Source organism: Aspergillus pseudotamarii (genome assembly GCF_009193445.1).
Source record: "Aspergillus pseudotamarii strain CBS 117625 unplaced genomic scaffold BDV38scaffold_14, whole genome shotgun sequence".
Taxonomy (NCBI): domain Eukaryota; kingdom Fungi; phylum Ascomycota; class Eurotiomycetes; order Eurotiales; family Aspergillaceae; genus Aspergillus; species Aspergillus pseudotamarii.
This window is the reverse complement of record NW_022475028.1, coordinates 139,885-167,855: the sequence shown is the minus strand read 5'-3', so window position 1 is coordinate 167,855 and position 27,971 is coordinate 139,885. Positions and strand designations below refer to the sequence as shown.

The 27,971-nt window shown below is 48.8% G+C and overlaps 12 protein-coding genes across 12 annotated transcripts; 4 read left to right on the top strand and 8 right to left on the bottom strand.

Moving 5' to 3' along the window:
• Window positions 1–17: 17 nt before the first annotated feature.
• Window positions 18–1,822, top strand: BDV38DRAFT_291048 (general substrate transporter). The gene is made up of 2 exons (XM_032061650.1): window positions 18–1,417; window positions 1,478–1,822. The coding sequence occupies exons 1-2, from the start codon at window positions 168–170 to the stop codon at window positions 1,746–1,748; spliced, it is 1,521 nt and encodes a 506-aa protein (XP_031915826.1). The 5' UTR covers window positions 18–167; the 3' UTR covers window positions 1,749–1,822.
• Window positions 1,823–3,117: 1,295 nt separating this feature from the next.
• On the bottom strand, window positions 3,118–4,250 carry BDV38DRAFT_269558 (mitochondrial carrier domain-containing protein; the record flags this gene model as incomplete). Its single annotated transcript, XM_032056983.1, has 5 exons — window positions 3,118–3,794; window positions 3,864–3,960; window positions 4,014–4,032; window positions 4,086–4,110; window positions 4,178–4,250. The coding sequence occupies 5 exons, from the start codon at window positions 4,248–4,250 to the stop codon at window positions 3,118–3,120; spliced, it is 891 nt and encodes a 296-aa protein (XP_031915825.1).
• A 1,212-nt stretch (window positions 4,251–5,462) lies between these two features.
• BDV38DRAFT_280677 (putative C6 transcription factor) lies at window positions 5,463–7,825 on the top strand (the record flags this gene model as incomplete). Its single annotated transcript, XM_032059366.1, has 4 exons — window positions 5,463–5,873; window positions 5,952–6,317; window positions 6,368–6,702; window positions 6,754–7,825. 4 exons carry the CDS (start codon window positions 5,463–5,465, stop codon window positions 7,823–7,825), a joined length of 2,184 nt encoding a protein of 727 aa, XP_031915824.1.
• Window positions 7,826–8,574: 749 nt separating this feature from the next.
• Window positions 8,575–9,296, bottom strand: BDV38DRAFT_241117 (uncharacterized protein; the record flags this gene model as incomplete). The annotated part of the gene is made up of 1 exon (XM_032053994.1): window positions 8,575–9,296. One exon carries the CDS (start codon window positions 9,291–9,293, stop codon window positions 8,694–8,696), a length of 600 nt encoding a protein of 199 aa, XP_031915823.1. The 3' UTR covers window positions 8,575–8,693.
• Window positions 9,297–10,006: 710 nt separating this feature from the next.
• BDV38DRAFT_280675 (sulfatase family protein) lies at window positions 10,007–12,045 on the top strand (the record flags this gene model as incomplete). Its single annotated transcript, XM_032059365.1, has 5 exons — window positions 10,007–10,349; window positions 10,403–10,887; window positions 10,958–11,462; window positions 11,524–11,645; window positions 11,704–12,045. The coding sequence occupies 5 exons, from the start codon at window positions 10,007–10,009 to the stop codon at window positions 12,043–12,045; spliced, it is 1,797 nt and encodes a 598-aa protein (XP_031915822.1).
• A 520-nt stretch (window positions 12,046–12,565) lies between these two features.
• On the bottom strand, window positions 12,566–13,531 carry BDV38DRAFT_269555 (uncharacterized protein; the record flags this gene model as incomplete). The annotated part of the gene is made up of 3 exons (XM_032056982.1): window positions 12,566–12,674; window positions 12,747–13,323; window positions 13,381–13,531. 3 exons carry the CDS (start codon window positions 13,529–13,531, stop codon window positions 12,566–12,568), a joined length of 837 nt encoding a protein of 278 aa, XP_031915821.1.
• Window positions 13,532–15,274: 1,743 nt separating this feature from the next.
• BDV38DRAFT_291040 (Six-hairpin glycosidase-like protein) lies at window positions 15,275–16,897 on the bottom strand (the record flags this gene model as incomplete). Its single annotated transcript, XM_032061649.1, has 4 exons — window positions 16,435–16,897; window positions 16,253–16,338; window positions 15,446–16,125; window positions 15,275–15,379 (listed from the first exon to the last, which is right to left on the bottom strand). Exons 1-4 carry the CDS (start codon window positions 16,827–16,829, stop codon window positions 15,275–15,277), a joined length of 1,266 nt encoding a protein of 421 aa, XP_031915820.1. The 5' UTR covers window positions 16,830–16,897.
• Window positions 16,898–17,180: 283 nt separating this feature from the next.
• BDV38DRAFT_291039 (putative MFS alpha-glucoside transporter) lies at window positions 17,181–19,009 on the bottom strand (the record flags this gene model as incomplete). Its single annotated transcript, XM_032061648.1, has 4 exons — window positions 17,181–17,298; window positions 17,370–17,622; window positions 17,689–18,719; window positions 18,783–19,009. The coding sequence occupies 4 exons, from the start codon at window positions 19,007–19,009 to the stop codon at window positions 17,181–17,183; spliced, it is 1,629 nt and encodes a 542-aa protein (XP_031915819.1).
• A 1,370-nt stretch (window positions 19,010–20,379) lies between these two features.
• Window positions 20,380–21,953, bottom strand: BDV38DRAFT_291038 (glycoside hydrolase family 1 protein; the record flags this gene model as incomplete). Its single annotated transcript, XM_032061647.1, has 2 exons — window positions 20,380–20,513; window positions 20,567–21,953. The coding sequence occupies 2 exons, from the start codon at window positions 21,951–21,953 to the stop codon at window positions 20,380–20,382; spliced, it is 1,521 nt and encodes a 506-aa protein (XP_031915818.1).
• Window positions 21,954–22,355: 402 nt separating this feature from the next.
• On the top strand, window positions 22,356–25,121 carry BDV38DRAFT_291036 (alpha-L-rhamnosidase; the record flags this gene model as incomplete). The annotated part of the gene is made up of 2 exons (XM_032061646.1): window positions 22,356–24,131; window positions 24,192–25,121. 2 exons carry the CDS (start codon window positions 22,356–22,358, stop codon window positions 25,095–25,097), a joined length of 2,682 nt encoding a protein of 893 aa, XP_031915817.1. The 3' UTR covers window positions 25,098–25,121.
• A 34-nt stretch (window positions 25,122–25,155) lies between these two features.
• On the bottom strand, window positions 25,156–25,843 carry BDV38DRAFT_291034 (GFA family protein; the record flags this gene model as incomplete). Its single annotated transcript, XM_032061645.1, has 3 exons — window positions 25,156–25,503; window positions 25,560–25,722; window positions 25,778–25,843. 3 exons carry the CDS (start codon window positions 25,841–25,843, stop codon window positions 25,304–25,306), a joined length of 429 nt encoding a protein of 142 aa, XP_031915816.1. The 3' UTR covers window positions 25,156–25,303.
• A 965-nt stretch (window positions 25,844–26,808) lies between these two features.
• BDV38DRAFT_291033 (uncharacterized protein) lies at window positions 26,809–27,667 on the bottom strand (the record flags this gene model as incomplete). The annotated part of the gene is made up of 2 exons (XM_032061644.1): window positions 26,809–27,355; window positions 27,399–27,667. 2 exons carry the CDS (start codon window positions 27,665–27,667, stop codon window positions 26,809–26,811), a joined length of 816 nt encoding a protein of 271 aa, XP_031915815.1.
• Window positions 27,668–27,971: the final 304 nt, after the last annotated feature.

The following is a 27,971-nucleotide window of genomic DNA, read 5'->3' as shown; positions in this document are numbered from 1 at the left end:
GTTGTTATGGCGCTCTGGCTCCGTGGAGGCCATAGAAAACTGAGGGACGTTCCTAAATCTCAGTTCTCATGTTCTCCTTCTTCTTCACCTCATAATAGCTCCCCCCCGTCGAACATAGTAGACTCAAGCCATTGACTGCAACTTGCCCGAGGCAGGAATAAGAAGTCATGATGCAGGGCGAGACACTTCGCTTTGCCCAGATCTTCTTGATCGTGTGCCCATCCTTTATTCTCTTCGGTTACAATCAATCCGGCGTTGGAGGCTTGACAGACTTCCCGTCGTGGGTGAGGCAGTTCCCTGAGATTGACACAGTCAATACCACAGGTGCTCAGAAATCCCACAATGCCACAGTGCAAGGCGCTGTGGTTGCTTCCTACACCCTTGGTGCCCTCTTCGGGTCCCTAATATGTACGTGGATTGGCGACATCCTCGGTCGGCGTCGAACGATCTTTGCTGGAGCATGTATTGCCCTGATAGGCCAGGCATTAGAATGCTCAGCTTATGCTCTCTCACAATTCACAGTTGGCCGGGTAGTCCTCGGGTGGGGTGTGGGTATGCTGAGCGCTACAGTGCCAGTCTGGCAGTCAGAGTGCTCACCGGCGGATAAGAGAGGGAGAAATGTCGTATTAACAGGCATGTTTATTGCCTTTGGGTTTGCCCTGACGCAATGGATCAACTTTGGATTCTATCATATGCAGGAAAGATCCGCGTCTTGGCGGGGATCGCTGGCAATCCCAGCGCTCTTCTCTTTGACTATCATGGGTAGCATCTTCCTCCTGCCAGAATCTCCTCGCTGGCTTGTTCTCAAGAATAGATCGGATGCGGCACAGCAGACCCTTGCTTGCTTGAGACAGAGGGATGTGTTATCGCCTGAGATTATGTACGAATTACGAGGAATTGAGATCTCGCTGGAGGAATCATCGAGTGGCAATATGGGACTCAGCGATATTTTTACAATGGGGGAGGAGAAGCTCTTTTACAGATTCGTTCTCTGTATTCTCCTGCAATTCTTCCAGCAGATGACGGGTGGTACTTTGATTTCTGTCTACATCCCGATTATCTTTGAAGATAATTTACACCTAGGCTCCAGTTTAGCAAAGGTTCTTGCCGCGTGCGCTTTGACGTGGAAATTCCTCTGCTGCTTTGTCGGCTTCTATGTTGTGGACCGGCTTGGACGCCGGGCTGCCTTTATGATCAGTGGTGGTGGAATGTCCATGTGCATGCTGGCACTGACAGTATCCAACTCATTCTCAAACAACCATACTGCGTCTATTATCTCGGCTCTGTTTATCTTCGTGTACAATTTCTTCCTTCCGGTGGGATTCTTAGGAGCGAACTTCGTTTACCCGGCGGAGGTTGCCCCAGTTCGTCTGCGAGTCGCCATGCATTCGTTTTCAATAGCGAATCAGTGGTTATGGTAAGCATCAGTTCCCTATTACTGGGAGAATGAAAATACTAATATTGTTCACCGGACTAGGATGTTCGTCGTCGCCATGATTACTCCTACCGCGATCGCCGACATTGGCTACCGCTACTACGTCGTATTCACCGTCATTGGTGGTCTCATCCCGCCTGTAGTTTACCTCTTCTACCCGGAGACAATGAATCGATCCCTTGAAGAAGTCAATCAGATCTTCCACGATGCACCTTCTATCATGTCCGCCGTGAAGATGTCCAGAACCCTCCCTATTGGTGATAGCGTCATCGGAGAGATTGAAGGAAAGAAAATGACTGAAGAGATCGAGTGAGACATGCCAAGTGTTCCTATGGAGGTGCATCAGAGTAACACAAGAGAACTCGAGCGTCTAGCATAGAAGAGGTGGCAGAGACAGCTGAAGTTATGCTTCTTTTTTTTGTTTTTTTATTTTCTTAAACACTATCTTCTGCAAAGACTCGGGCCCTGCCTAAAAATTCCAATCCTTGTAGATAGTCATTGTGAAACATGATTTTGTGTTAAAGATTTAACCATTTCCTGGGCCTTATCTTTTTTAGTGTGATTCTTTAGTGTGAGGCATTTTCTCTTTCCGGTCGGGTTGATATTTATGTCTCCTTGCGCCACCATACACACCAATGCGACGGACATGTTCAACGATGCCGCATTGGGACTGACGAGCAAGGTCATAGTTGAGAACATGCACGACGTTCTTAATGTCAAGCCCACGAGTCCCCCAGTCGCGACGAGGATGGGGCATTTGGCAGTACGAAAGGCATTCCAATCAATGTAAGATATTACCAAATTTCCCAATTACCAATACTCTATATCTTTGTTTAAGTCAGTTGATTTAATCTATTTAAAAAATCTACTGCAGTATCTACTATTTATAATAGTTTAAATAATTAATTTAGCTCTGAATATACTTATATTTTCTATAATTTTAATTTTATAATATTTATTAATTTTAAAACTTTATATCCTCAGATGCTGTAGTCCTTCTAGGCTTAACTTTACTACTCCTACTACTACTACTAAAAATTCCTAATTACATATATACTCTTTATTTTATCAATGAATCCAGTATTAATATATAACATATAGTATATTTTATAGAGTGAGAGTGATACTAAATAAGTATGTGGTTTAATATAAAATGGTTTCGGTGTCCTAAATCTGTGTTGTCCGGAACGTCGATTTAGTCCGCCATACACTCACTAGCTGTTGCTGTGTACCACGCGGGCATTTAAATAAACTGGTGGCAAATGGTCAAGCTACAACAGATGGAGGTACTGGGGGAGAGAGTTGAATTAAGATAGTAAATTAGCGGGTTGTTAGGAGTTCTCTAGGCAACAGTCGTCATGGGGGATGACGTATGTATGTATAACTAACTCATAGCCACGTACCTGTGGCGCAACCAGATCAAGCCCACCGCAAGACATTCATCTTGGTATCCCGGCTCCCTCTGCCTAAGGCGCCCATCCCCTGCTCTCCTTTTAGTTTCGTTTCTCTTTGACTTTACTGTAAATACTGTTTGCTATGAACACTTAGGACCGGATCCCACATTTATACTCCTTGTATGTATATACTCAATGTGAGGCATGCTGTTGTGTTATAGATTCAATCATCTCCTTGGCCCTGAATTTATTAGCGAGAGGCCTTCTTCTCTTCACGTAGGTTGGAACTTACACGTCTCCAAGGGCCACCATGCACACGGTCTGCCAGATTCCTAGACCGATGCGTGGCGTGACTCCGCGGTATAGACCCCGTATCCCACTTTGCGCATAGATATACCGGAACGTGCTCCCAATACTGAGCTTGGTGGGACGATTGGGATCAGCCTTTAGGCTCTGCATCTCTACCCGAATCACCTCGATGGGTTGGTTCCAGCTCGCCAGAGCACCTCCAACGCCCGAAGCCAATATCTTCTCAACCACGCCGAGTCGTTCCTCGCGCCCTTTGTTTGTGGCTTTGCGGATCGCGTCTTCAACCAGTCGTGAGAAGCCGAACCGAGATCCCCAATTGGTGACCTGCCGAATGGCTACGGCATTGACTCCTTTGTTAATTCCTCGCAATCCCTCCGTCCGAAACATCGTGACAAATGTCTCCAGAGCGCCCGGTGGTTTCAGCCCCGCTGCCGCTTGCTTCTGGCGAGTAATCTCCGCTGTCTTCATACAGGTACAGAACCCGACCGTTGCGTATGCCTGGGCCGCACCACCGACCATGCCTCCTGCGATGCCGGACAGAAACTCGGAGGCCCCGGCTGTCCGTGCGTGATACTCGACTTCGGAGGCTACAAAGAGCAGAACCGCGCCTTTCGTGGAGGCTTCAATCCAGGCCCATGGGATGAGACCTTGGTAATCTGCTCATGTTATCGGCGGGGGTCAGTGGTATGAACGTTCGTGCATCGTCCTCAGTGCGAGCGACGTACAACCGGCAACTCCTCCCCGCGACCAGACGCGTCTGAGGGCTGTGATGAATGAATCCGATCGATTGGCGGCCATTGTGGTCTTGATGACCTCCAGCGGCTATTTCTCGTTAGATAAACCTCGCGTGAATGAGAGAGACGACATAAACGGACCTGTCCTAGTGTGGTGACTCTTTAATTGAATCAATACAAAATCGAAAAACTGCAGAACAGGTAAAAACGTACTCGAACATATTCAAGCTAGCACCAACTGGATTGCAGGATTAGTTAGACAATGCGTGAAAAGGCGATAAATACTATGGGGCTGGGTCAATTACGCAAAAGATTACTCGCTCCAACATCCCTTTTCTTGATCCTGCCATCGGGCGCTGACTGGTGGAGAGGAGACATTTTGGTTGAAGCACTGCAGTACGAATGACAACTGAGGAAGTGCCAGGCTGTCTCATTCTCTAGGCCTTGAATAACATGTTCCTATATGTATTCCTCATCTAGAGAACGCTAAGCCGATACTACTTCCCCATTCCGCCGATTTTCGGAGCGGTTGCTATCCCCATCTCTCTTCCCACATAGAGCTGGCGATTCTGGATGTTCTTGTTAGGAAATTAATGCTTTGACTTGTATCCACTACGCAATGGATTCCCCGACAATCGGACGTTGGTGTTGGCGAGAACTCCAATCACATTGCCCGGAATTACCGATATATTAAGTATTTCAATGAAGCGGGTCATCTGCATGGGTAACCCTACCAGGAACCACTACAATGCATAGTGTATTAATGGAGCCAATGTGATAGGGGTGCCTTGATACTCATTGGATGATTCTAATCAAAGAAGAAAGGCAACGGATTAATTCCCCGCGTGCCAATGGGCCCGCAGTCTCGGAAGATAGGTATATGGCTCGCACGGACTGTTGGCCAGTTTGGGATCTCTAAACGCGTGACACCAAAAAGGTACGAGGTAAATCCTTACCATTTCTTGATCGTGAACTACGTAGCTAAAATGTCACTAACCCTAGATATACGCGCAGATACGTGCAGATATATCGTCATCGGGGCTTAGACTTCCCTGTGGCGTGGCGGCAACAGACTGACCTCTCGGATATAGTATCCAGAAGGAACACCGGGCTTCCCACGGTAAGGGCCGAAATCTTCATCCATTCAAGAGGTCGAATTGAACAGTTGAGTATACTAGTACTTGATGGCAAAAAATGTCAGGCCATGATTACATTATGACGACGACGACGACGAGCGATCGCAGCCCTGACGCCACGTGACCCAGACGTTCTAGACCGGTCTCATTGGACGGGAGGGTGCCACGTGACCGTCGCTCTCCCCGAACCCATTGATTCCACCCAGTGGCAGCCTCCATTAAGACCGGAAAAGTCCCTCTTGTTCTTTTTTTCCCCCCCTCCTGCTCCCATGTCCACTCCTTAGTAGCGCCACTCGTTCAATCACTCTTGCCCGCCCCAATGGCGTCACCGGACTAACGACCCTTATTTTTTTGGGGGCAATTCCCGCTCTACGGGCTCTACCACGAGACAGGAACTATCAATGGACGACCTGTATCTTTTGCATGCCTCCGGTCGAGTACTACGAATATTAGTATGTTGAGTGATCCCACCGACGGTGCGGTGTCGCGCGTGGGCGCGTCCAGCAGGGAATCATCTTCCGACACAGGCCAGACCTCGACTAGTAGCGGCGCGGGGAACCCTAAAATCCGGATTCCGCGCTTAAAGGGCGCCGCCCTCGTCACCGCTCACCGCCAACGCACCAGTCGGGCGTGTGCCCCGTGTCATCAGAGGAAGACCAAGTGTGACGGCCAAAAGCCTCAATGCAAACAATGTCGCCAATTAGCTATCCCCTGTACCTACATGGGGTCAAAGCGGGAACGACAAAAGTGGGCCTTGGAATCCGTCCAAGCGAAGATCCAATCTTATGAGTCCCTGTTGCAACGAATCATTATCGATAGTAGCGAGGATCCAGCCAAGTTCAAGTTGATCGAAGAACTCATCACGGTATGTATGTCCGACTGTCAGGCCATACGGCGGGAAGTATTTAGCACTGGGGGGAGGGCTATGCTAATACCCATCCAGAGTCACTTTGAAGGCACGCCAACGATTCTTGCTCCGCTTCTGGCGCTAGGGTCTCCAGCGGACCGAAGCCCGTCCCCGTCCAAACATGGCCTATCATTGTACCGAATGCTTGCCGCGTGGACATCCCATGCCCGCAGTGAGACTCAACCACTCGTGCAGACACCGGTTATCCAGACCACCCAAATTCATCATTGGACCTTGCTGGTGAACAATGACACGGCGAGTCATCTATTATCACTGTACTTTACGTGGGAGAACCCGACCTGGCAACTGATTGACAAGGATATGTTTGTCCGCGACCTGGAACGTGGACACGGAAAGTTTTGTTCTGCATTATTGGTTACCGTCTTACTCTTTTTTGGCTGTGTACGTGTGGCCATCGACCGGAGTGGAGTGACGACTAACTAGGGGTTCAGAGTCTATCCTACAATCTAGATAAAATCACCGATCGACGAATGGAAAAGCTGCTCAGCAAGGATTTATATGCTGAAATACAGCGTCTGTGGGAGGCCGAAAAACACCTCGAGAGCCTTCCCACGGCGCAGTCCAGCATCCTGATTGGTTTACTCTGCTGTACCTTTGGCCTAGACAGATTCGGTACCCGGTATATCATGCATGGCGCTCAACTATGCCTAGACTTAGGGCTCCAGGATGAGTCCCCCTCATACTTCTATGGCGACTCCCCGGATGAAGATGGTCAGCTCGCTAGGTGTCATAAGTTGGTTTCCTGGGCGGTGTACGATGTTCAAGGGTGAGCGAGCACCGACCGGCTTTAAACTGTTTATTACTAACTCGTCCACAGCATTGCTTCTCAAGTTTACAGAAAGGTACCAGCCTGGAAAGAACCTCCGCCCGTTAAATTCTCCCCAATTGAAGCAGCAGGATTAGATGCCGGCATTGAATGGTGTCCCTATCCGTTCATGTCTCCTATCTCCCAGCCATTCTTCATCACGGCGGCGTGCTTCAGGTCTGACCTAGTGACTATAGTTCATCAAATTGCCAGGTTTGCGCTTCGGTTTCCAGATGAGGTCATGAATAATGATGATTGGGAGTACGGCTACCAATTGCACCAAAAGCTCCTTCAGTGGAAGGCCGCCCTGCCACCGGTTCTTCTACTGGAACATAATACCACACCGCACGTAATCTGCTTACAGTTCGCTATCCCCTTCCACCTTGCTATGTTTTCGGTGACTGATAGATATTGTAGTGAATATTACTATGCAACGATTGCATCTCTATGCCAGGTCTTCTGTACAAACTTGGGCTCGACAGATAACCAGATTCCCAATCCGCACGAGTTTGATCCATACACAATAATGTCGCAGGCTTTAGATGACATGGGGTCCTTGGTAATGCTATTCAAACGCTGCCACGGGTGGAAGTCTCTCCCGGTCGTCATGCTGCACTATTTCTGTGTCGCAGGGGTTCACTCAGTGTCGAAGCTGAGTGCTCATGAACCGAAGTGGAGCTATGTTCTGGAGGACTGCGTGGTGGGCCTTTGGCACATGAGTTTGGGGTGGGGTCGATTATGTACAGCATTCCTCCGGACGATCGAACTGGTCCTGAAGCAAAGCCATCTGGACCCGTCTCTCGTGCCTTCCCGGGTCGTCGAGATATTCACCAAACTACACGAGGGCGCTTTGTGGACGGTGACGGACATCTCATCCCTGGCGGCCGATTATGTGGTTCATCACGTACCCACCCGAGCGGACTCGAGTTCGAGCCCATGGTCTGCTTACCGATCCCAAGGCTTGCAGAATCTTATCCATGATATGGATAACCTTTCTATCCATGTAAGCTCCGAATCACCGGAGTCCCTCTCAGCCGTCAAGACGCCTTATGATTCTCGGAGCTCCGAAGATCCTAACATGTGAGGTGTCCGAGTGGTGATTTGGGGTTAATACTCTATGCTACTAACACTATCTGGGACTCATGCGCTACGTCGGAGCAGGAGTGCTTCCTCTATCCATGATACCTCGTTCCTAGCCACACTGTACACAGTGATGTGGCGGACGCCATGGGCGTGCGGTTTGCAGGGATCTGGAAAATATGAGCCAAAACCCTGTCTAGGGAGATTGTTGCAAGCCACACGTATTCCTATAGCGTCAGTCGCCTATCTTTATCAAGACACCTCGCTCATCCCCACACGGGAAGACCTTCACGAACCCTAATACCCACTTATCATCAGAAAATGACGTGGGGAGAACACGGTGCCGCATGTCATCATGGTCGTGGATATACACACGAACAGCATATGAAGATCACCTAATTCGCTATGGATTGGCCCACGGCCCCCATACTACGGGATGATCAGCTTAATAGCATGCTCAACCTTGTTCATTTAGGTGCATGTGGCTTCCTGTCTTGACGAAGGTTTCTGAGGTTGCCTGTGCAGGGGCAAGACTTCTGTCACGCCCTCTCATCTTCGAGCTAATGGTCGCAGCGTTTTTAGATGGCAACCAGCTTGCCAACTAGCCCACCATATCGCGAACAAATTGGTCTAAATATAATGGTTTCTGATTCGAAGTGTTGCTTGGCCTCCCGCGCCCCTTAGGTTTTAGTTTCATAGTGATGAGGGTGAAGTACACGATGATGTTATTCAGCGCTGATATCAAATTTAAAAGTACTTGTATTTATAGATATATCCTGTGTACAATTACACAGATATTCATTTGAATCTATACAGCTTTGAAAACGCTATATCTCATAAACACCTCCATTATCATCCCAACTAGATCAATCCTAAGAGGGTTGTGAAACAGTGCAAAATGAGTCGGAAAGCGCATTAACAAGTTGTTTCCCCAAGGAGCGCTTCCTGTCATCACGAAAGATATCCACATCTTCTTCCTTCACTACCTCGGTCTCACTAATTCCCCTCCGCCGCCTCCAATTCATCTCGGTATTCGTGACGTACCCCTCCCTATACATCGGTCCGTAGAACTCCTTCGCCTCCTTCCTCGGTCTCCACCTGAGAATATCATAAGAGCTAGCTCTGGTCATCGCCGCATCGCGATCCCGAGTCGTCATATTCAGACCCCCATCGACAACATGTACATTGACCGCACGAGAGCGGAATTCATCGCCCATCAATATATTCTCAGTAGGAGTCACGAAAATAGTGATATGTGATGGAGGAATAGGATACGAGAGGAGATAATCCAATGCGGCCCTGTCTACACCGGCGACGGGGCCGATCACAAAGCGATGTCCGCGGTCGATAGCTGTGTTGATTTGAGGTACGTAGTGGGTGTGGAAGTAGGTGTTGTCTAGGCCTATGTCCAGAGGGCCAGAGATAAATGCTATTTCTAGATTCCGGGGGGTCGTTGAGTCTGGGGGTGGCATGTTGTGTTTATTTGGGGAAATTGGGGTTTGATCCACGGGGGTAGTGCTGGTTTATATAGGGCAAGGCGGAGTTGGGTGGTGTCAGCCTTATGGGGCTGTGCCCTTGGAGTGGGGAAATATGCTTAGCAGTTGATTCATCTATCGGTGAATTGTAGCATGGGTAAGTCGAACAACTTATAGTTCTAATATGTTTGTCTTGTAAATAGGTGTTTTGTATCAAATGTTGGACTGGTAGGGTGTTCAGGAATAGGCGATGTCTTCATTGAGGTCTGGCCGTCGAAATAAGACAATGGCTGAGGCAGATATGCGATGCCAATCTAGAGTTCGTCAGTAGTATGGGGATTTTGATTGCTAGGAAAAAATAGCATGCTGTACTATATGACTATTTTATGTATTCATCATGCAGCACTCGTGCCTGGCGCTGGTTGACATAAGGTAGTGATCCATGCGCAGCCATGCGCGAATGGTAGATACCCACAACGCCACTGCCAATCGAAACATGAAAGTCAACGATCGACAAGACATGATGGGATAGCTACCTGTACTGGCATAGGCCTTCGCTTACTCGGCACATATTCCGGTGTTGATATGATGCTGCCATCGGATGTCGTGATGGCGTGCTTTTAGTCTCGCATTAGATTGATAAGAACAAGGATACATAAGCCACTGTCTGTCTCACATTGTTCGCCGATGTCTACTACCACGTGGCAACCATGAGGATATTTAATGCTAATTTAATTCTGGTCGCCTCCGTGGTGGCACTGGAGCAAACGCCTCTTCGGCTTCAGGATGGCAGTGGTGGGAATCTCCCCGACATCATCCGGCACAATGACACCCACGGCCGTCCGAACATTGTTTTTATTTTAGTGGACGATCAAGACTTGCAGATGGACTCATTGTCCTACACACCACATACGAACCACTACATCAGAAACCAGGGAGTCTTCTATAGGAACCATTTCGTCACAACAGCGTTGTGTTGTCCGTCCCGTGTGAGCCTGTGGACCGGAAAACAGGCGCATAATACCAACGTCACGGAAATCTATCCACCATATGGTATGCTTCGTGGACACACTGAAGATGACCTCCAAGCTTACACATTTGTTCAGGAGGATATCCGAAATTCGTCTCAGAAGGCCACAACGAAAACTGGCTGCCGCTGTGGCTCCAAAACGCCGGCTACAACACCTACTACAGTGGCAAGCTCTTCAACGCGCACACGGTGGATAACTACAACTTGCCATTCGCCAAAGGCTTCAATGGTTCCGACTTTGTTCTGGACCCCTACACTTACCAGTATCTCAACCCGGTCTATCAACGAAATTATGACCCGCCCGTTTCCTACTCCAGACAACACACTATCGACGTCCTGAGGAAGAAGGCACTGGGCTTACTCGATGACGCTGTCGCAGAGAGTCATGAAAGACCCTTTTTTCTCACCATTGCGCCAATTGCGCCGCATTCGAACTTTGAAATGACCAATGCGAGCGACTACACGACGTTTCGATTCTCGGCGCCGATCCCTTTGGAACGGCACAAAGACTTATTCCCCGAAGCGAGGGTGCCGCGGACGGAGCATTTCAATCCTGATACGGTATGTCTTTCTCTCTACTGTTCTATAAAATGAACATTAGCTCGAATAGTAATATCAATCATGAACACAGCCCAGCGGAGTCAACTGGATCAGTACTCTCCCCAAACAAAACCAAAGCAGTATTGATTCCAACGACGAGTTCTATCGCGCCCGTTTACGCGCACTTCAAGGAGTCGATGAGATTGTCGAACGGGTCGTCCAGCGTCTCGAAGATGCAGGCATCCTCGACAATACGTATATCTTCTACACGTCCGACAATGGCTATCACATCGGCCAGCACCGATTGCATCCCGGGAAGGAATGTGGCTTTGAGGAGGATATTCGTGTACCGATGTTTATTCGTGGACCTGGTATCCCGGTTGGTGAGGAGGTCGACGTTGTGACAACGCATATCGATCTAGCACCTACTATCTTTGAGATAGCTGGATTGGACCTCAAGGAAGAATTTGACGGTACTCCCGTACCTCTGACAGCAAGGGAAATGGAAGAGGAGCAATCATCGAAGAGTCGCCATGAGCATGTGAACGTGGAATACTGGGGCAAAGCCGGGTTTGAAGGCGAGATGAGTCGAGCTCGTAAGCCACTTAATTATTGTCGTTCGTTTACTAATGGTCTTTGCTGATGTTTATACCCCAGCCGACGGCGGGCCAATTGCCTTCCGGAACAACACCTACAAGGCTCTCAGGGTCTTAGGGGAGGGATATAATCTCTATTACTCCGTATGGTGTACGAATGAACACGAACTGTACGATTTAACAGTGAGTATCCTTCATTATACACAAGTTCAAGAAAGTCATATCACTTATTCAACGACAGGCCGATCCTTATGAACGCAATAATCTTCATCCATCTGTTTCCAGGAGCAGCGGGCATGAATTACTGGGATATCCCATTGAAAAGGTCATCTCCCGCTTAGATGCACTACTGCTTGTTCTGAAATCCTGCAAGGGGTCTGCCTGTGTGAAGCCATGGAAAGTCCTTCACCCAGCTGGGGACGTTCACACCCTGAATGATGCTCTGGGTGATGCCTTTGACGTGTTCTATGACGAGCAGGTTAAGGTTGAGTATGGATGGTGCGAGGAGGGTTATATCTTGGATGCCGAAGGACCGCAGATCCCTTCCATATATCAGGGGACTCGGTGGAGTGATTGGTGGTGATATTATCCAGGATAGGCATATCACCTGGGGTGGATATAACGGATACAATGTACATATATAGAGCCGCTACCGAAGGGAACTTCGACGATTGGGTTGAATGGAGCGGTTGCACAAAGGTGAACGTACCAGTGATAAAATTAATGGGTGGATAACTATAAGAACAACGGTGTTCATTCTATGGTAGAAAAGGCGCTTCTAAGATAGCAAACAAGGACGCAACACAGCTTGCCAAACTATTCTGCGGCATGTTATGTTTGTTCTTAGTAGACTGGAACTAATGCTTTCTTGTCGGGGTACTCCAAACATGGAGCCGCTCGATTTCTTTTGGCTTGATTATGATTGTCCAGCGTCAATACAAGCAAATGGTATATTGAAATGGATATAAGTTATAATACAATGAAGAGAATATACATTCTTGATGCCTCTTGTAGGACAATCACGCTGTTATACCGAGATAGCCAACCTCCCTAGGATGGGTTTCAACTATTCAGACAATTGCATGGAACCAGGTATAGGCATTTTAGAAGAAAGCACGAGCAGCGAGAGCAACAACACCAGTGAGGAGAGCGCCAAAGTGGAGCTGATTGTTCGAGGCAGCTCCAGTGAAAAGAGGGTTAAGGCTGGAGGAACTATATAAGAGTCATTCAATTAGTATCACATTCACCCATCTGTCAGCACTGCAGATTTACTAAAGTACTTACGTCAGGTTGCCCGACCACTTGCCAGAGGAGGTCGCGACAGGCACAGGCGACATGTAAGTGGAACTGCCAGACACAACAGTCACGCTGGGGCAGCTTCCGGGGTGCGCTGGGTTACAGCCGCCAGGAATTCCGGCGACGCTGCTGAAGCCAGATGGCGTCACGGCGGGAACGGGAGAGAGGTAGGTCGAGCTACCGGACACCACAGTCACGCTAGGGCAGCTTCCAGGATGGGCGGGGTTACAGCCACCGGGGATTCCGGTGGGAGTAGGGCAGCTGCCAGGGTGCGCTGGGTTGCAACCGCCGGGGATTTCAGTTGGAGTGGGGCAGCTACCGGGGTGAGCAGGGTTGCATCCACCGGGGATTTGGGTAGACTCAGGGCAGCTGCCAGGATGGGCTGGGTTGCAGCCCAGTCCGCCCGGAATTTCGGTAGATTCGGGACAGCTTCCCGGGTGAGCTGGGTTGCAGCCTCCGGGGATGTCAGTAGGAGTAGGGCAGCTACCGGGGTGTGCTGGGTTGCAACCGCCGGGAATTTCAGTTGGGGTAGGGCAGCTGCCAGGATGAGCAGGATTGCAACCACCTGGAATCTGGGTTGACTCAGGGCAGCTACCTGGATGGGCAGGGTTGCAGCCCAGACCACCGGGGATCTCGGTGGCGGTCTCAGGACAGCTACCAGGGTGCGCTGGGTTGCAACCGCCTGGGATCTCAGTGGGCGCAGGACCTTCCGGTGCAACTGCCGCGTAGGCTCCGGAGAGAAGAAGGGCGGCAGTCAAATGAGTGAGTTGCATCTTGGAGGTTAGAAAAGATTGTAATGGGAAGGAAAGTTAGTTCCCAGCGACGATACGCGACGGCGGTCGAAATGAGCGGATGGGATGCAAAAGGAGTGTCTGAGGTTGGTCAAGGGATTGCGCTCAATGCGACCAGGTCATGGGAAGCAATGTACTTATATCATGATTGGTATTGTATATCGGGATTGCTCCGAGACATAAACCCTCCGAAGAGCCACCCGCCATCTATTGACAGCTATGGAAAGCTATTGCGGTGAAACGTCCCAGGACGCAAAGAGAATAGATCCAAAACATCAATAGATGGAGGAGAGACATGCCAAGACATAATCCCGACATAGGGCGCTGTACAATCTGATGAAGCTGCGCCATGGAAATGAAGGCCAGGTTAAGAGTGGCATTTTTGAGACTAGTGGTATCAATATAGGGTTAAAAACATTCATTCCTATTTTGGTAGGTGGGCAATGATCTGTGATCGGTGAATCGGTTTTGCCGAAGGGAATCTTTGCTCAAAGGAGGCATGGCTAGCTGACAGTCTGTAGATCATTCTGGTAAGCTATATTATGATCAACACGAGTATCACATGGTTCTTTGATTTCGAGATCCAGCGGCTAGCATTGACATGACGTGAAGACCAGTGCGACTGCAATCATTCTTTCGTATACCTAAAAATTACATTCAGTAGTAGCAGTCTGCCACACATAACTCGAGCGTGCCAAATGCCCACGGTAGGAGCATGACGGTAAGTTGACTATTTACACCATGGTCAAGCATAAGGAGGGATTTAGAAATCCCGATGACTTGGGTAGAAGCGCGAAGCATCACTGAGGTAGATTTGCATGACTTAAACACCATACTACAAACGATAACGTCTCTTAGCTTCGGCTTTATGCGCAAATGGTTTCGATTTCTGGAAGCGCTGGCCCGGGGCAAAATCTTGTTTATCACTTCTCTCATGTCATTGCAATGGGAGTGTGGGTCCTATAGCCACAATTATAGGGAGATACTGAAAGGTCCGCCTAATTTTACTTAGATCGGAGTGTCCCGCCTCATTTATTCTATGCACTTGTGGACTGTCCCTGCGAGGATGTATCCAACAGCAGGTCATGTTTCACTTTGACCATTCTCACTGGGAACAGGCCTGAGACATGGTCCATTGTGAAGAGCCATACAATGTATATCTGCCCTTGGAATGTCTATTTTCGGGGGCAACTAAGCTCCACAGTGGGTTTGGCCTGCAAATTGTAAGGGGTCTATCAGGAACAACGACCCACTTCCGAGTCTCAGGATGGCTGTGGCTCGGCCAGAACGCGGACTCTCCCAAATTCAATGACCCTGGGCCTGCAGCTATTTTTGTGGTGTTTTTATCCGCGGCAAGTTGGACTTATCTTCTTTCTACTGTAGACCGAGCGAAGTAATGCGTTCGAGTTAATCTTATGAGAAGAAACTCCGTTTGTAATTTTTCTAGTTTCGATTGTTTGTGAGATTTGAGCCGATCAATGAAGGTGGTTACTGTGTTTCACCCCTGGAAAACCATAACGAATGTCAAATTACGTACTGGTTGGGGTATTGAGACTGTTATCTCAATGTAGTGCCTTATAGAAATCGATGCTTTTGGATGGTCCGAAGGTGATGATGTTTAAACAAGGACTACTTCATTTGACTAACGGCATACTTGCGTCTATCATGGGAATAGGCAATCAACGAATGGACTTTGTTCCATAGATTGGAAGGTAAGGAAGATCCTTAATTTCTGGACACATTAGCGGCACGCTCTTGCTCCACGCTTGCGAGAACGAAGGAGGAAGAACCATGCAAGCTGTTGTAGAGGAGGGGCTGATGGACGTAATACTAAAGTTGGTCCACCTGTTAGCTGGTTATTGTTCAAGAAATACGTGTTCCAGGGGAGAAACAAACCTCATAAGTTGCATTGGAGTTCAAACTACAGACGGATACGGTGCCATTATATCCCAGCGTTCCATTCTTGTCGTCGACCACGAAGTCCTGAAGAAGATGGCCATAGCATTTACTGGCGATGGCTGCGGGTACCAGGACTTTCCCAGGGATATCCTGCAAATAGCCAAGTCGCGCACCCTTGTAGAGCGCATACGTGAACATCGCTGATCCACTGGACTCGATGTAATTGCCCTCTCTGTTCGGATCCGTCATAACCTGCCACCAGCAACCAGTCTCTGCATCAGCCGCGGCCATGACGGCAGTAGAAAGGGTAACAAATCGCTGGTGCACATGATCCCACTGCTCCTGACTAACAACACCCTGCTGGAGGGAAATCTCCAGAATGTCTACTAAGGCCATCATATACCAGCCCAAAGAGCGACTCCATACAATTGGACTTCCACCCGTGACCGGGTTCGCCCAGACGGCTGTTTTGGAGGCGTCATACCCGTGTACCAATAGGCCGGTGTTGTTCTGACGGCAATGGGACCAAAGGAGGTCGAGTTGGTAGACGAGATCCTCGCCTACAGCAGTACTATTCGCTGTCGCGAACTTGGCCGTATAGGTGGAATAGAAGGGGATGAGAGAGTACATCCCATCGAGATAACTCCAATTAGGGTACTTGAAATACCAGTATCCCCCTATTCATTGATCAGCATTTCTAACGATGAAAAACATATACAAGCAAGTGTTCAAGGGGGGTCGTGTTTTTGATTGAACGTGGTTTTCTATGCTCTTGCGTATTCATATTTCAGGATATTTACATACCATATTGGTTTCTAGGCTGCAGATAGATGGACTCCTGCAATGCATCCAGCGCCGCCTTATATGTTTCGTTTCCTGTTCTCTCATATCTATCTGTTTGTGAGCTCAACACCTTTTTTTCCCGGTGAAACGAGGACCCTCTGCTCGAGGTATCATCCGAGCTGGTGTTGATCTAATGAACTTACTGATAGAACAGACCATTCCCATCCGAAAATCTGTCAAGAGGATACTGAGTATCCTTAGTAGCATTCAGAAGCCAAGGCGTGACGCTCTGCGTACTTGCGTCAAGGTAGGCGTCCCAATTGGCCTGTGCGCAGGCGCTTTCCGGAGAACCATAGTATTCTTTCAACCGTAGAATGGCGTTTTGGAAAACGCCGATTTGTAGAAAGGTTGACGCTTCCGGCGTTGTTCCCGCTGGCAAGACTGCCTGGCCGCGAGAGATGACACTGTCGGCCATCCAGGCTGAATAAGGACGCGTGTCCGCATTGCAGGATGATGGCGAAGGTACTGCTGCGCCATGGGAGGTGAGAAGCAGTGGTAAAAGTAAGGAAGACACTATTGTCGATTTCAAACTAGCCATCGTAGGCAAGACCCGTCAACGTATATGTATTAGTTCAAGTACGTGAAAAGGTTCGACGCGAAAATCCGATTCCAGGGGCTGGGGCTGATCTTTACCGGATGCAGGAATCTTATCAGATTCACGATCCGGCGCGACAAGATTAAAATCTAATATTATGTGGACATTGTTACTCTTCTACAACATGTTTGATCCCAAGAAGGCGCGACTATCTATTGTGTGAACTAGAAGAATGGTACGAACAAAAATGGAAAAAAAGAATAGCATATCGGGAATCGATATCGTTGTCAATGCTATAGTACTAGCTATCAAGCGAATTCTTTATCGCGCATATCACCGTGCAATGACTTCCTCTCAGCCATCTTGTTCTCTCCTGATCTGGACAAGACGTTGAGTAGCAGTTTCTGTTTTGTGGAATCGCCATGGCTTAATCTTCCTCTCGAACAATTCGTCCAACTCTGCGGCAGAGCGACTGAGTCAAAATATATTTAGCATACCCGGGCTTCTATCCAGAAACAGCATCAAATATACGTGACAACTTACCCAGATGTCTCTGGAATCAAGAACCACATTCCAAGGGTAAATGGAAAACCGACCCCGGCATAGAACCAACCTGTCTTTAGGCCCCAGTCCCACTTGTTGACGTTCGTCATGTAAGGAACGAGGTTGCTCATCACCACCCCTACGATGCAGGTTACAGCTGCACCGAATCCTGCCGTGTAGGGTCGTAGTCGCTGGGACGAGATCTCACCAATATAGCCCCAGCCCGTTGCGCCGTTCGTAGCTAGACCGACATCTATATAAAAGAGTTATTAGTTAGTACTCACAGTGATCAAAAGTCTGTATCCTAGCCATGGCTTACTCCAAAGGCAAGCGAAGAACACGAAGGCATATGTAGATCCATTGCTCTGGGAAACAACGCCGACGATGCCGATAGCCACACAAGCGAGCCATGACAGTGTGGTGCCCCCACAGGCCAGCCATCGTCTACCCAGGCGGTCGGCTACGACCACGAGAATCAGAACTGTGGCAATTTGGATGGATGTAGTAATAACTTTAATCTTGAAGGGGTCGCTCAGACCAGCCTGCTGGAAGAAGTATGTCCCGAACGTGCTGAAGAGTGTCAGCCCGATGAGCTGTTGTGTGGTGTTCGTCCACAATGTGATGACAGTGCGCAGGCCATCTGTGCCACGGAATATAGAGTACCACCTCTCTCTTCGCTGCTCGGCTGCTATGGCCCGCTCGTGCTCAACAGCGAGGGACAAGACACTAAGTTGTTGATCCACATTGAAACCCGGAACTCCACGATATAGTCGCAAGAGTTCCTTTCTGGCACGATCGGTCTTACCAGCATCGATACACCAAGCGGGCGAGTCTGGGACGACAATATATATCAGGAACATCAACCCAATTTGGGCCCATTGGGTATAAACGGGCGTCAGGTAATTCATAGGATGGTCGTGGGCTAGATGCTGCAGAGCAACCTGTGCAAAGAAGGAACCAAGTGACCACCAGAAACTATAGCACATCAAGAGACCACCACGGATACGGTTCGGTGCGACCTCAGCAATGTAAGTTGGTACCGTGGACTGTAGACATCCGACACCAATCCCAGCAAGTAGTTTACCCACGAGCCATGCCTGCCACGACCTCGCCAGACTTTCCGCAAGCACACTACTGACGAGGATCACCCAGAATGTGTACATAGCCATCTTCCTACCATACCTACTTGACAGGAACGGTAGTGAAACCATCCCGACAATTTGACCACAGGACATGATGGAGCTCCATCCAGCAAGAATCGGCGACGCCAGAGCGGGCTTTCCGTCCTTTCCAATTTCAGTGGCAAACTGCGCGACGAATCCTTGATTAGCGATAATGCTGGCATTGATTCTAGTATCCACTGTCAGTTCATGGGACATCGATGCACCCTGGGACCTTAGAGCTTTAACTGACCCAACCTGATATCCATCGGTAGCCGCACTGAAAGCCATGGCGAAGCATACGATGGTGCAAACTTTGAAAGTTTTGATCGTTTCCCAGATTCCTAGATCCTCATACCCCGACACAGCTTGGCCTTTTGTTGCAGCATCCAGTGTAGCCTCCGACGGCTTCACTACTCCCTTGTCAGACATCTCCAGATGTTCAACTGAAGGCTTAGACTGTCCAGCGTTTGCTGCCATGGTTTCCAGGGTACCGAAGGAAGTACTGCATAACTAGGAGGAAAGGTGTAACAAGATGAGGGACGGGAATGAGCTCCAAGGGATCGTTGCCCTTAAGAGCGTGAAGGCCTTGCACTGTGGCTTGACCTTACCTTCTGTAATAGTCACGAGTAAACCCTCTCCTGTCCGAAGTAAGTAGAATGCGTTATGCATTTCAACAATGGTGAGGATAGCCGAGGTTGATAGACGGTGAAGCCTCCAGACCCTAACGCGCAGGTATGCTTGGGAGCCCAGGCTTCTGTCCCTTTGAGTTCGGTCGCAGATACCCCGGACTTTGAGACAACGAAGGCAAATCTTATGCTTAGTGAAGTCGTCCAACCGACTGGGGTATAAGCCTTAGTCACACTATATTCGGACCCCGCGGTAAGTTACAATATTGTATGACCATCCGGTTGGCCACAGTCCGAGAACAGTGACAATCGAAAGTCAAAGCCATTCTGCGGGGTAACTAAATCCGGGGTAGAGATGCCAGCAGTGGCGCTTTTTCTACTGGCAAAGAAGAACAATGCGATTAAGTTCAAAGCACGTAGGCCATCTCTCTTCGTTTGGATATTAGCATATAGCCTAAATGGGAAGACTACCCCGTTGCTTCCAACCGGAAAATTATACTTCACAATGGTGCGTATTAGGGGGTGGCTTGCCTGATCGTAGCTTCCAATATTTCTCTGACTGACCCTAAGTATATATCAGTACAAATGGTTGGATGGACGAATCAGCCCGCCCATTTCGTGACACATGTAATGTGCTATGCGCTGATATATCATCAACCATAGCTTTTGAAGACCACCGAAGAATGATAGGTTACTCTACTCTAGCGCGACAGACCTAGCATCACTGACGAAGAACCCCACATTAAATGGTCTAGCCCAGAGAGGCGTAAAAGAGAGCATCCATGCACTAACATATAGGACCGGCCGGCGCCTCGTAAACCATACCAATTCGGGAAAGAAGCACGATTCGATCTACGAGGAATCCCGTATCTTAGTCCCCTACCTTAACCTAGGAGAGTAGGAAGAAGCAATCCGAGCCGTGAATCCAATTTTTATTAGAGTCTTACTTCCATCGGGTGCTCCGATTGGTCTTGGGAGCCCTAGTCGAGACTAATTTCTCACATCCCATCTATTGGAATACGCAATACGCATTGAGAGTCACTTCTAGCTTTCACCCACCGTGGAAGTTCAAGAAATGTGAAGGTCTAAGATTAACCATGCACTTTGGCTAAGGATGTATCACGGAGCGCAACATACTTCTGTAAAAAGTGGTTCATATGGGATTTGTACTGTATGCTATTTCTACAGTCAAAGGCTGCTATAGCTAGTCGATCCATCCACCTATCTCCGGTTTGTGGCCCTACGGTTCTTGAAACTGCTCTGTAAATACTTTGCCGATTGTTTGGGTGTGCGGACTAAGGTTGTGAAATCGACATGTGTGATTCCATAGCGAGGGCCATAGCCAGCAGACCACTCTGTGTCAAGAAAGGTTAGTATGCCGCCATGGGTTCGGAGTGGACTGACGTACCGAAGTTATCCATTAATGACCAGACGTAGTAGCCCTCGACTTTCACCCCGTCATCATAAATTGCTCGGGAAATAGCATCGAGATACAACCCAAAGTACCGAATGCGGAACTGGTCGTCTAGGGCTTGCTCCTTCGTCATCTGACTTTCGCCTGGACATGGACATCCATTCTCAGTGACTACGATTGGTCGACCATAGCGATCCCAGACCCAGTTCATCAACTTCCGGAACCCTGCGGGTGTCACCCGTAGCCAGGACATGCCAGATAGAGGTCCTGTGGTCTTCCCCTCGCTGTTAGTGGGCCCCTCCTCCACATTACCGGTGCAGTCATCGTCTGCCGGTGGGTCAGGTAGAGCTCGTGCGTATTTGGTCGTGTAATGGTTCATACCATAAAACGAGTTGATTGGGGCTGAGCGACGCAGAAGGTCCAGCTCTTCCAATGTGAATCCAGGTAAACGACTACCAAGCCGAGCTCGCATGGGTGCTGGATAATCCTTTCCTAGGAAGATGGGGTCGCCAAACCAACCGATGTAAAACTCCAAGCGACGTTGGGCAGCTAACCGATGTTCTTCGCTGGCGGCATCCCACGGCTCATAAAAGTGTCCATTCAGGACAATCGAAATATCACCTTTCTGTGTGGGTTGAAAGTCTGTCGCGTAGGTCTGCACCGCAGAGGTGTGGGCAAGGATGATGGTGTGGCCAACACGCCATGGCTCAATTCTCGAATCCCCCCCTGTTGTGCTGTTACGACCAGGAGCAAGCACCCCACTATGGTGACCAAAAATTGAAATAATATAGGGCTCGTTAAATGTGATCCACCGTTTGACTCGATCCCCAAAACGAGAAAAGCACAGCCGTGCATAATGTTCAAAGTCCGCCTGGAACTCGACCGTGTTCAAGAAGGCCCCGTAACGATCGTAGATCCCTTGCGGTACGTCCCAATGATAGATGGTCACAACGGGCTCAATATGATGCTCCAAGAGACAATCGATCAGCTTGTTGTAGAATGCGATTCCATTCTCATTTATCGGATCGTCACGTCCGCCTAGAGGGATAATTCGGGTCCAGGCGATCGAGAAACGATACACATCAACACCATATGAGGCCATCAACTTAACATCCTCCACCATGCGATTGTAGTGATCACAGGCAATGTCTCCATTTTCCCCGTTGGTACGAGAAGGGTCAAGATGAGTGAAAGTGTCCCAGATGGATTTCCCTTTGCCGTCCTGGAAGGCGGCGCCTTCAACCTGATACGCAGCCGTAGCAGTACCCCAGGTAAAGTCTCGAGGTAGCGGTAGCTCCTCTACAGCAGGGAGTGTGTTTTGATACGAAAGACCAGCATCCTGGGGGACATAGTCCGCCGCTTTGAACATATTCACGTTCATATTGGTGGTTTGTTTGAAACAAATCAGATGGAATTACAGCAATAGCGCATGGCTTGCCACTAGTAACGGGATTTTATATACTCCCTATCGCGTAGAAACCAGATGGGAAAAGAAAACAGGCATTTTGCTGCGCAAAAACAACGAGTGGAGTCTGATCAACGCACGAGAATAATCCTTGTGAATCAGCCATTGATGGAACCATATTGAGCCAAACATAACGCAACACAGAAGTCTGGTGTCCGTGAGGGGGTGTGAGAGTCCCACCAGGCTCGGGGTATTTCGCTCATAATAAGCCCGAAGCGATGACGGTCTTTGATGTGCTTTGACGATCGGTGTTCGAGGTGAGGTCCAGTGCTGTTTTCTCCCCTTCCATTTCACCCGCAGTCGGATCGAGAACTTGCAATGGCCTTGGTTACTAACGTTCAATTCGAGCACTACCACCCCCCCGATACCCTTGGGGTTCAGGAGAGGGAGCCTCGCATCTCGTGGCGTTTCAAGAATGTCCGCAGGCATTTTCAACAAGAGATTTATGAGATACAGATATTCGACTCCGAGCACACTCTCCTCTCAACTGTTAAACGCACTTCGAAGGAGTGTTACCTAGTCCCATGGCCGTCTGATCAACCCCTAAAATCACGACAAAAAGTCTACTTGCGCGTTAGGGTGTGGGATGGAGAGGGATACATCTCACCATGGAGTGAAGAGGCTTGTTTAGAGACGGGCCTCTTGGAGCGCAACGATTGGCAGTGTGAGCATATTGCCGCACCCTGGGGACCTCAAACTACCGGGCCCGCCCCAGAGGATTTGTACCAGAAAGAGTTCTCTCTCGCTGGAACTGTCCGTCAAGCGCGCCTATATGTTACTGCACAAGGTGTTTATGAGGCGGAGATCAACAGTCGCCGGGTCGGTGACTACTTCATGGCTCCTGGTTGGACTACATATGACCGAAGGTTGCAATATCAGACTTACGATGTCACCTCCATGCTTTCACTTGATAGAAATTGTATCGGAGTCCGTGTCGCGGAAGGTTGGTTCTGTGGTCGTATTGGATTTGAAGGAGGACATCGCAACATTTGGGGTCCGCATACTGCCCTGATGGCGCAGCTTGAGGTCACTTACACCGACGGGAGAGTTGATACTATCGCATCCAACCGCTCATGGGTTGTTACGACCGGACCTATTCGACTGGCAGAAATATACGACGGAGAGAAATATGATGCCACACGAGAAATCCCCCGTTGGTCATCCCCAACTAATGCTTTGCATCCTGCTTGGAAGCCGGTTCTCCCCATGGATCCATTACCCGACTCGATCGAGCTCACTGCAGGCTTTAGTGAGCCTGTTCGGAGGACTGAAGTCGTTCCGCCCATTCAGAAAATAATTACACCGTCAGGCATGACAATACTTGATTTTGGCCAGAACCTAGTCGGCTATGTCAGACTCACGAATATCAAAGGTCCACATGGTCACACTATAAGGCTGTCTCATGCAGAAGTCTTAGAACATCAAGAGCTGGGAACCAGACCACTCCGGATCTGCCAGGCGATTGATGAGTATACGCTCAAGGGAGATGCTCATGGAGAGTATTATGAGCCCCGTTTCACGTTCCACGGCTTTCGGTACGTCCAGATTGATGGGTGGGAGGGGGACACGAACTTGGAGCTGTCGGCGGAAGCTGTTGTCTGTCATACAGACATGAAGCAAGTTGGTACATTCTCATGCTCCGACTCGCTTTTGAACCAGCTTTACAAGAATGTCTGCTGGGGTATGAGAGGTAATTTTCTCTCTGTGCCAACCGACTGCCCTCAACGCGATGAACGGCTAGGCTGGTCCGGTGACCTGGCGTTGTTTGCTCCGACGGCAACACTCATTTACGACTGCTTCAACATGCTTCGGAATTGGTTAGTCGATGTAGAACATGATCAGAATATTCTTGGAGGTGTTCCGGCGATGGTAACTCCAAATGCGACACTCCCAGATCCCATATGGTGCCGGCGTGTCCCATGCGCTATCTGGCATGACGTTACTATCCTGGCGCCATGGGCGCTTTACCAGGAGACAGGAGACAGGAGTATTCTGGCTCAGCAGTATGCGAGTATGATAACATGGCTGGAACGGTTGCCACGAAATCAAACTGGGTCCACTCACCTGTGGGATACAGCCATTTTCCAACTCGGGGTGCGTATAGCAGTTCGGCGCTCACAGATCTAAGAGTAGTTTGCTGACTATTTATCCCAGGATTGGCTTGACCCTGCTGCTCCACCGGAGGCCCCGTGGAAGGGTGCTACTGATGCTAAATTGGTTGCCAATGCTTTCCTGATTCACAGCTTAGACTACATGTCACGCATTGCTAGTATTCTTGGTGAAGATGTTGACCAGGAGCGGTTCGCTGTAGAGTGGAAGGAGGCCCGGAAAGAGTTTCAAGATGAATATGTCACTCCCAACGGTCGCATCACTTCCGACTCCCAAGCGGCATACGCACTCGCAATTTGCTTTGACCTGCTGACGCCTTCCCAGCGAATCCGTGCTGGTAACCGCCTGGTAGAGTTAGTCCGGAAGGACGAATTCAAGATAGGTACCGGTTTCGCGGGAACCCCATACCTCTGTGAAGCACTCATACTCACGGGGCACACTCAAGTCGCATATACCATGCTTCTACAAACGAAGTGTCCCTCGTGGCTTTATCCAGTGACAATGGGTGCAACGACGGTGTGGGAACGATGGGACAGCATGTTGCCGGACGGTACGATTAATCCCGGCGAGATGACATCGTTCAATCACTACGCCTTTGGCGCCATCACAAAGTTTCTTTTTGAGAGGATCGCAGGCCTGCAGAGGGTTGAGCCGGGTTGGAAACGGTTTCGTGTGGCGCCCTCTATCGGAGCAGAGTTTACAAATGCCTCTGCGTCTCATGTCACGCCGTATGGTCAAGCTTCGTGCTCGTGGGAAACAACCCATGTTGCGAAGGGAGTAGATAAGATCCATTTGACAGTCATGGTGCCCTATGGGACAACTTGTGAGGTTGTATATCCAACTGACTCAGGAGAGGAGACAGAGACTGTCGGACATGGTGAATGGTCATTCGAAGCTATCTTCAAGAGGGACTACGAGTGGCCAGTTAAGCCTCTACCACCGAAGTCTTAGGATCTGGGAACAGCTTTGGATAGAGTGAATGAAGCAAGGCTCAGTGCTGTAGTATTCTTCCAGGTCAGCTACTCTACTTAGAGACGACAGAAGAAAAGAAAAGAAAATGACCCTCTGCTTCATTATTTGTGAATGGAATCATGTGTCCGTTTGTTCCGCCAGAATTGAAAATCCTCTTCATAAAGAAAATCGTTATTTCAATATTACTAGGCAAGCGGCGGCATGCCAATGAATTGATCGACTCCTTCCAGAAGGCACATCCATTTTACCCGTCCTAGTTTATAGATCTCCGCCTGTGGCTTGTGCCGATGCAGAAACTCCATATCATCAAAAATCCCAGCCCTAAGAATCGTGATATCCTCGGGAACCCCCGACGGCTTGATCTTGTGCCCGTAGATTGGTGTCCCTATAAATCCCGTTCAGTTTATATCTTCTTTAATTCGCAGACTGCAAACCACGCACCACAATCTGAACAGAAATAATTCTTGATATGATTCCCGCTGTCAGCCCTTTTGGCCACTTCCTTGGGACTCCCTGTAATTCTCAGGTCCGCCACGTGGACCACGAAACTGTAGGTGAAAAGAGTTCCGGTCAATTTGCGACAATCGTAGCAGTGACATAATGCCTATTTAGATATGTCAGTACTCGATTGGATATTTCCGGGAAGAGAATATACTCACCGATATAATGGGCTCGCCATTATACTCGACACGGATCTTTCCGCAGAAGCAGCCGCCGACAACCATGACGAAGGAGTACGTGTGGTATTATCTATGTATGGCATGAAATGCTAGGAGGGACATATTTATCTTTGAAACTTGCCAGGGCAAAGGAAATTACTAATCCCTACAGAATCTTAGTAAGACGAATATAACTTGATGTTGAGTGTTGAGGACAATCCCAACGTTCCCGCTCCCGTCATTTCCACTGCGGACCCCAACCATACGAGGCTATACGTGGAGCCAAGTTAATGGCATAATTGGCTATATGGTCCTCTATCACACTCCTGTGGACTTGGGTAGCTAAAAATCTGAAAGTCTGGAAATGGAGCAGATTGCGATGTGTAGCTAGAAGAAGGTAAACAAAAGAAAATATAAGAGCCAGTAAGCCATCCACGTTCTTAGTCTATCCCCCAATGGGATATACGAGGCATGCACCAACTATCTGTTATACGATATAAGCCAAGTTCCATAATGGAAGGAGCTGTTAGATATCCTGCCTGAGCTAGGTACCACTGGTCCTTGATCATTGGGCTAAAAGTTTGAAGCAGAGGGGGGACATGGGTGTCCGTTACCACGCGAAGGAGAGACCAAAAGCGGAGGGGGCTCAGAATGACACTGTAAGGAGCGCGACTGTCCACTCACCCCTACCAACATTCTACTTGTTCGTATCATTGTTGGAGAAGTAGTGGGTGGGAGTCGCTTGGTCAAAATTCTGCACAGTACCCCATCGGACAAGGTCAACCGGGTCGGAACTGTGTCTCATGGGTAAAGGAGGTACTGGAATTGCTCGACTCGGATGTAAAGGCCCTTGGGAAGATCGTCACGAAATGGGATGAAGTACGCAACGAGGCGATGGGTTATTGTTAAAAGAAGAAAGACACCACCGGTCTGGTAGTAAGGGCAACTTCGATATGAGAAAGGTCCCAACCTACGACTTGATAGAGATGAAGGAGGTGGTTGTATGAGTCACGGTGGTTAACCAGAATTACTCATGTATCCCCAAAGTGTTCCTGACGGATCCGTTCCATCCTCAACTCTTGAGGCATTGGTTGTAAGAACTTGTCAATCTCATTAATCCAAAAGGAGTTTTGTGGGTTGACTTGTTGGGCACATGTGTACTCCCAATATGATGGATACCAGCCAGCCGTTTCCCAATCAACTATGTCAACGATATCATCTCCACGGATGAGAATATTTAGGCTGCTAAGATCTCCATGAGTGAAGACTAATGGCCAGGTTTTGCTTTGTTGGTTGATAAGATCCTGGATCTGGGGGTCAAGGCCGGGATTGAATTCCATGCCCATTCGTAAATGCCGATGGAAGTCTTGAACTGTATTAAATGGACCGAAGTCTAGAGAATGCCCCGGCACACAACAATCGAAGAGTGCTCCACCATCAACCAAAGCGACCCCGATATCATCCGGGGGCTGGAGTTCTCGCAATTCGGCAACCATTTTTGCCAACTGTGAAAGAAGCTTTGCCTTGGACTCCTTATTTCGGTGAATCCAGCCATTACCGATTATGTCCCCCTTAATCCTTTCCATCACGATATACGTCAATCCACGATGAGTGAATGAACATAAAACTTTTTGGCACTTGTATAGACGTATGCCGCGATATGAAACGCATTGTTGATGCTTCAGACAAATGAACACGGCGCCCGTACTTCACACATAATCTGTCTGTTAACATGAGAACATTCCCGTGGCAAGGTCGACAATGCTTAAGAAATTTGACCGCTAACAATGTCGAGTATCGAGAGTAAATTCCATTATTGACAGGCTGGGGTACATTTTCCGGGAATGGCGTAGACTGTGATGAGGGTGGGCCATGTTGTACGGGTGACATTAAGAAAAGTCAATGCCTGAGAGAGATTTTATTCATTATCCGTGAAGATAGTTTTAGAATCCCAAAGATTTGCATCTCAAAAGCAATAATCGTTATCGGAAGGGGTATGAAGCCAGTATGGGTGGTGATTTGACCATGGTGATAGGGTTCCGGCCCTCGGAATCAGCTGACCGAATTGGGCCGTCACGTGAATTAGAAGATGACTCTAAACAAAATGTTGCTGTAATGTGGCTCAGCAGAGATATAAGAAAATGATAATACTTTCTGATGATATGTAAAGAACATCGCGGAACTTGGTAACGGA

What these genes read in the sequence shown, in the direction of transcription:
- BDV38DRAFT_291048 (XM_032061650.1), top strand. Translation starts at nt 168, where the DNA reads ATGATGCAGGGCGAGACACTTCGCTTTGCCCAGATCTTCTTGATCGTG. An exon ending in ATAGCGAATCAGTGGTTATG is followed by an intron (nt 1,418 to 1,477) that starts GTAAGCATCAGT and finishes TCACCGGACTAG; the next exon opens with GATGTTCGTCGTCGCCATGA.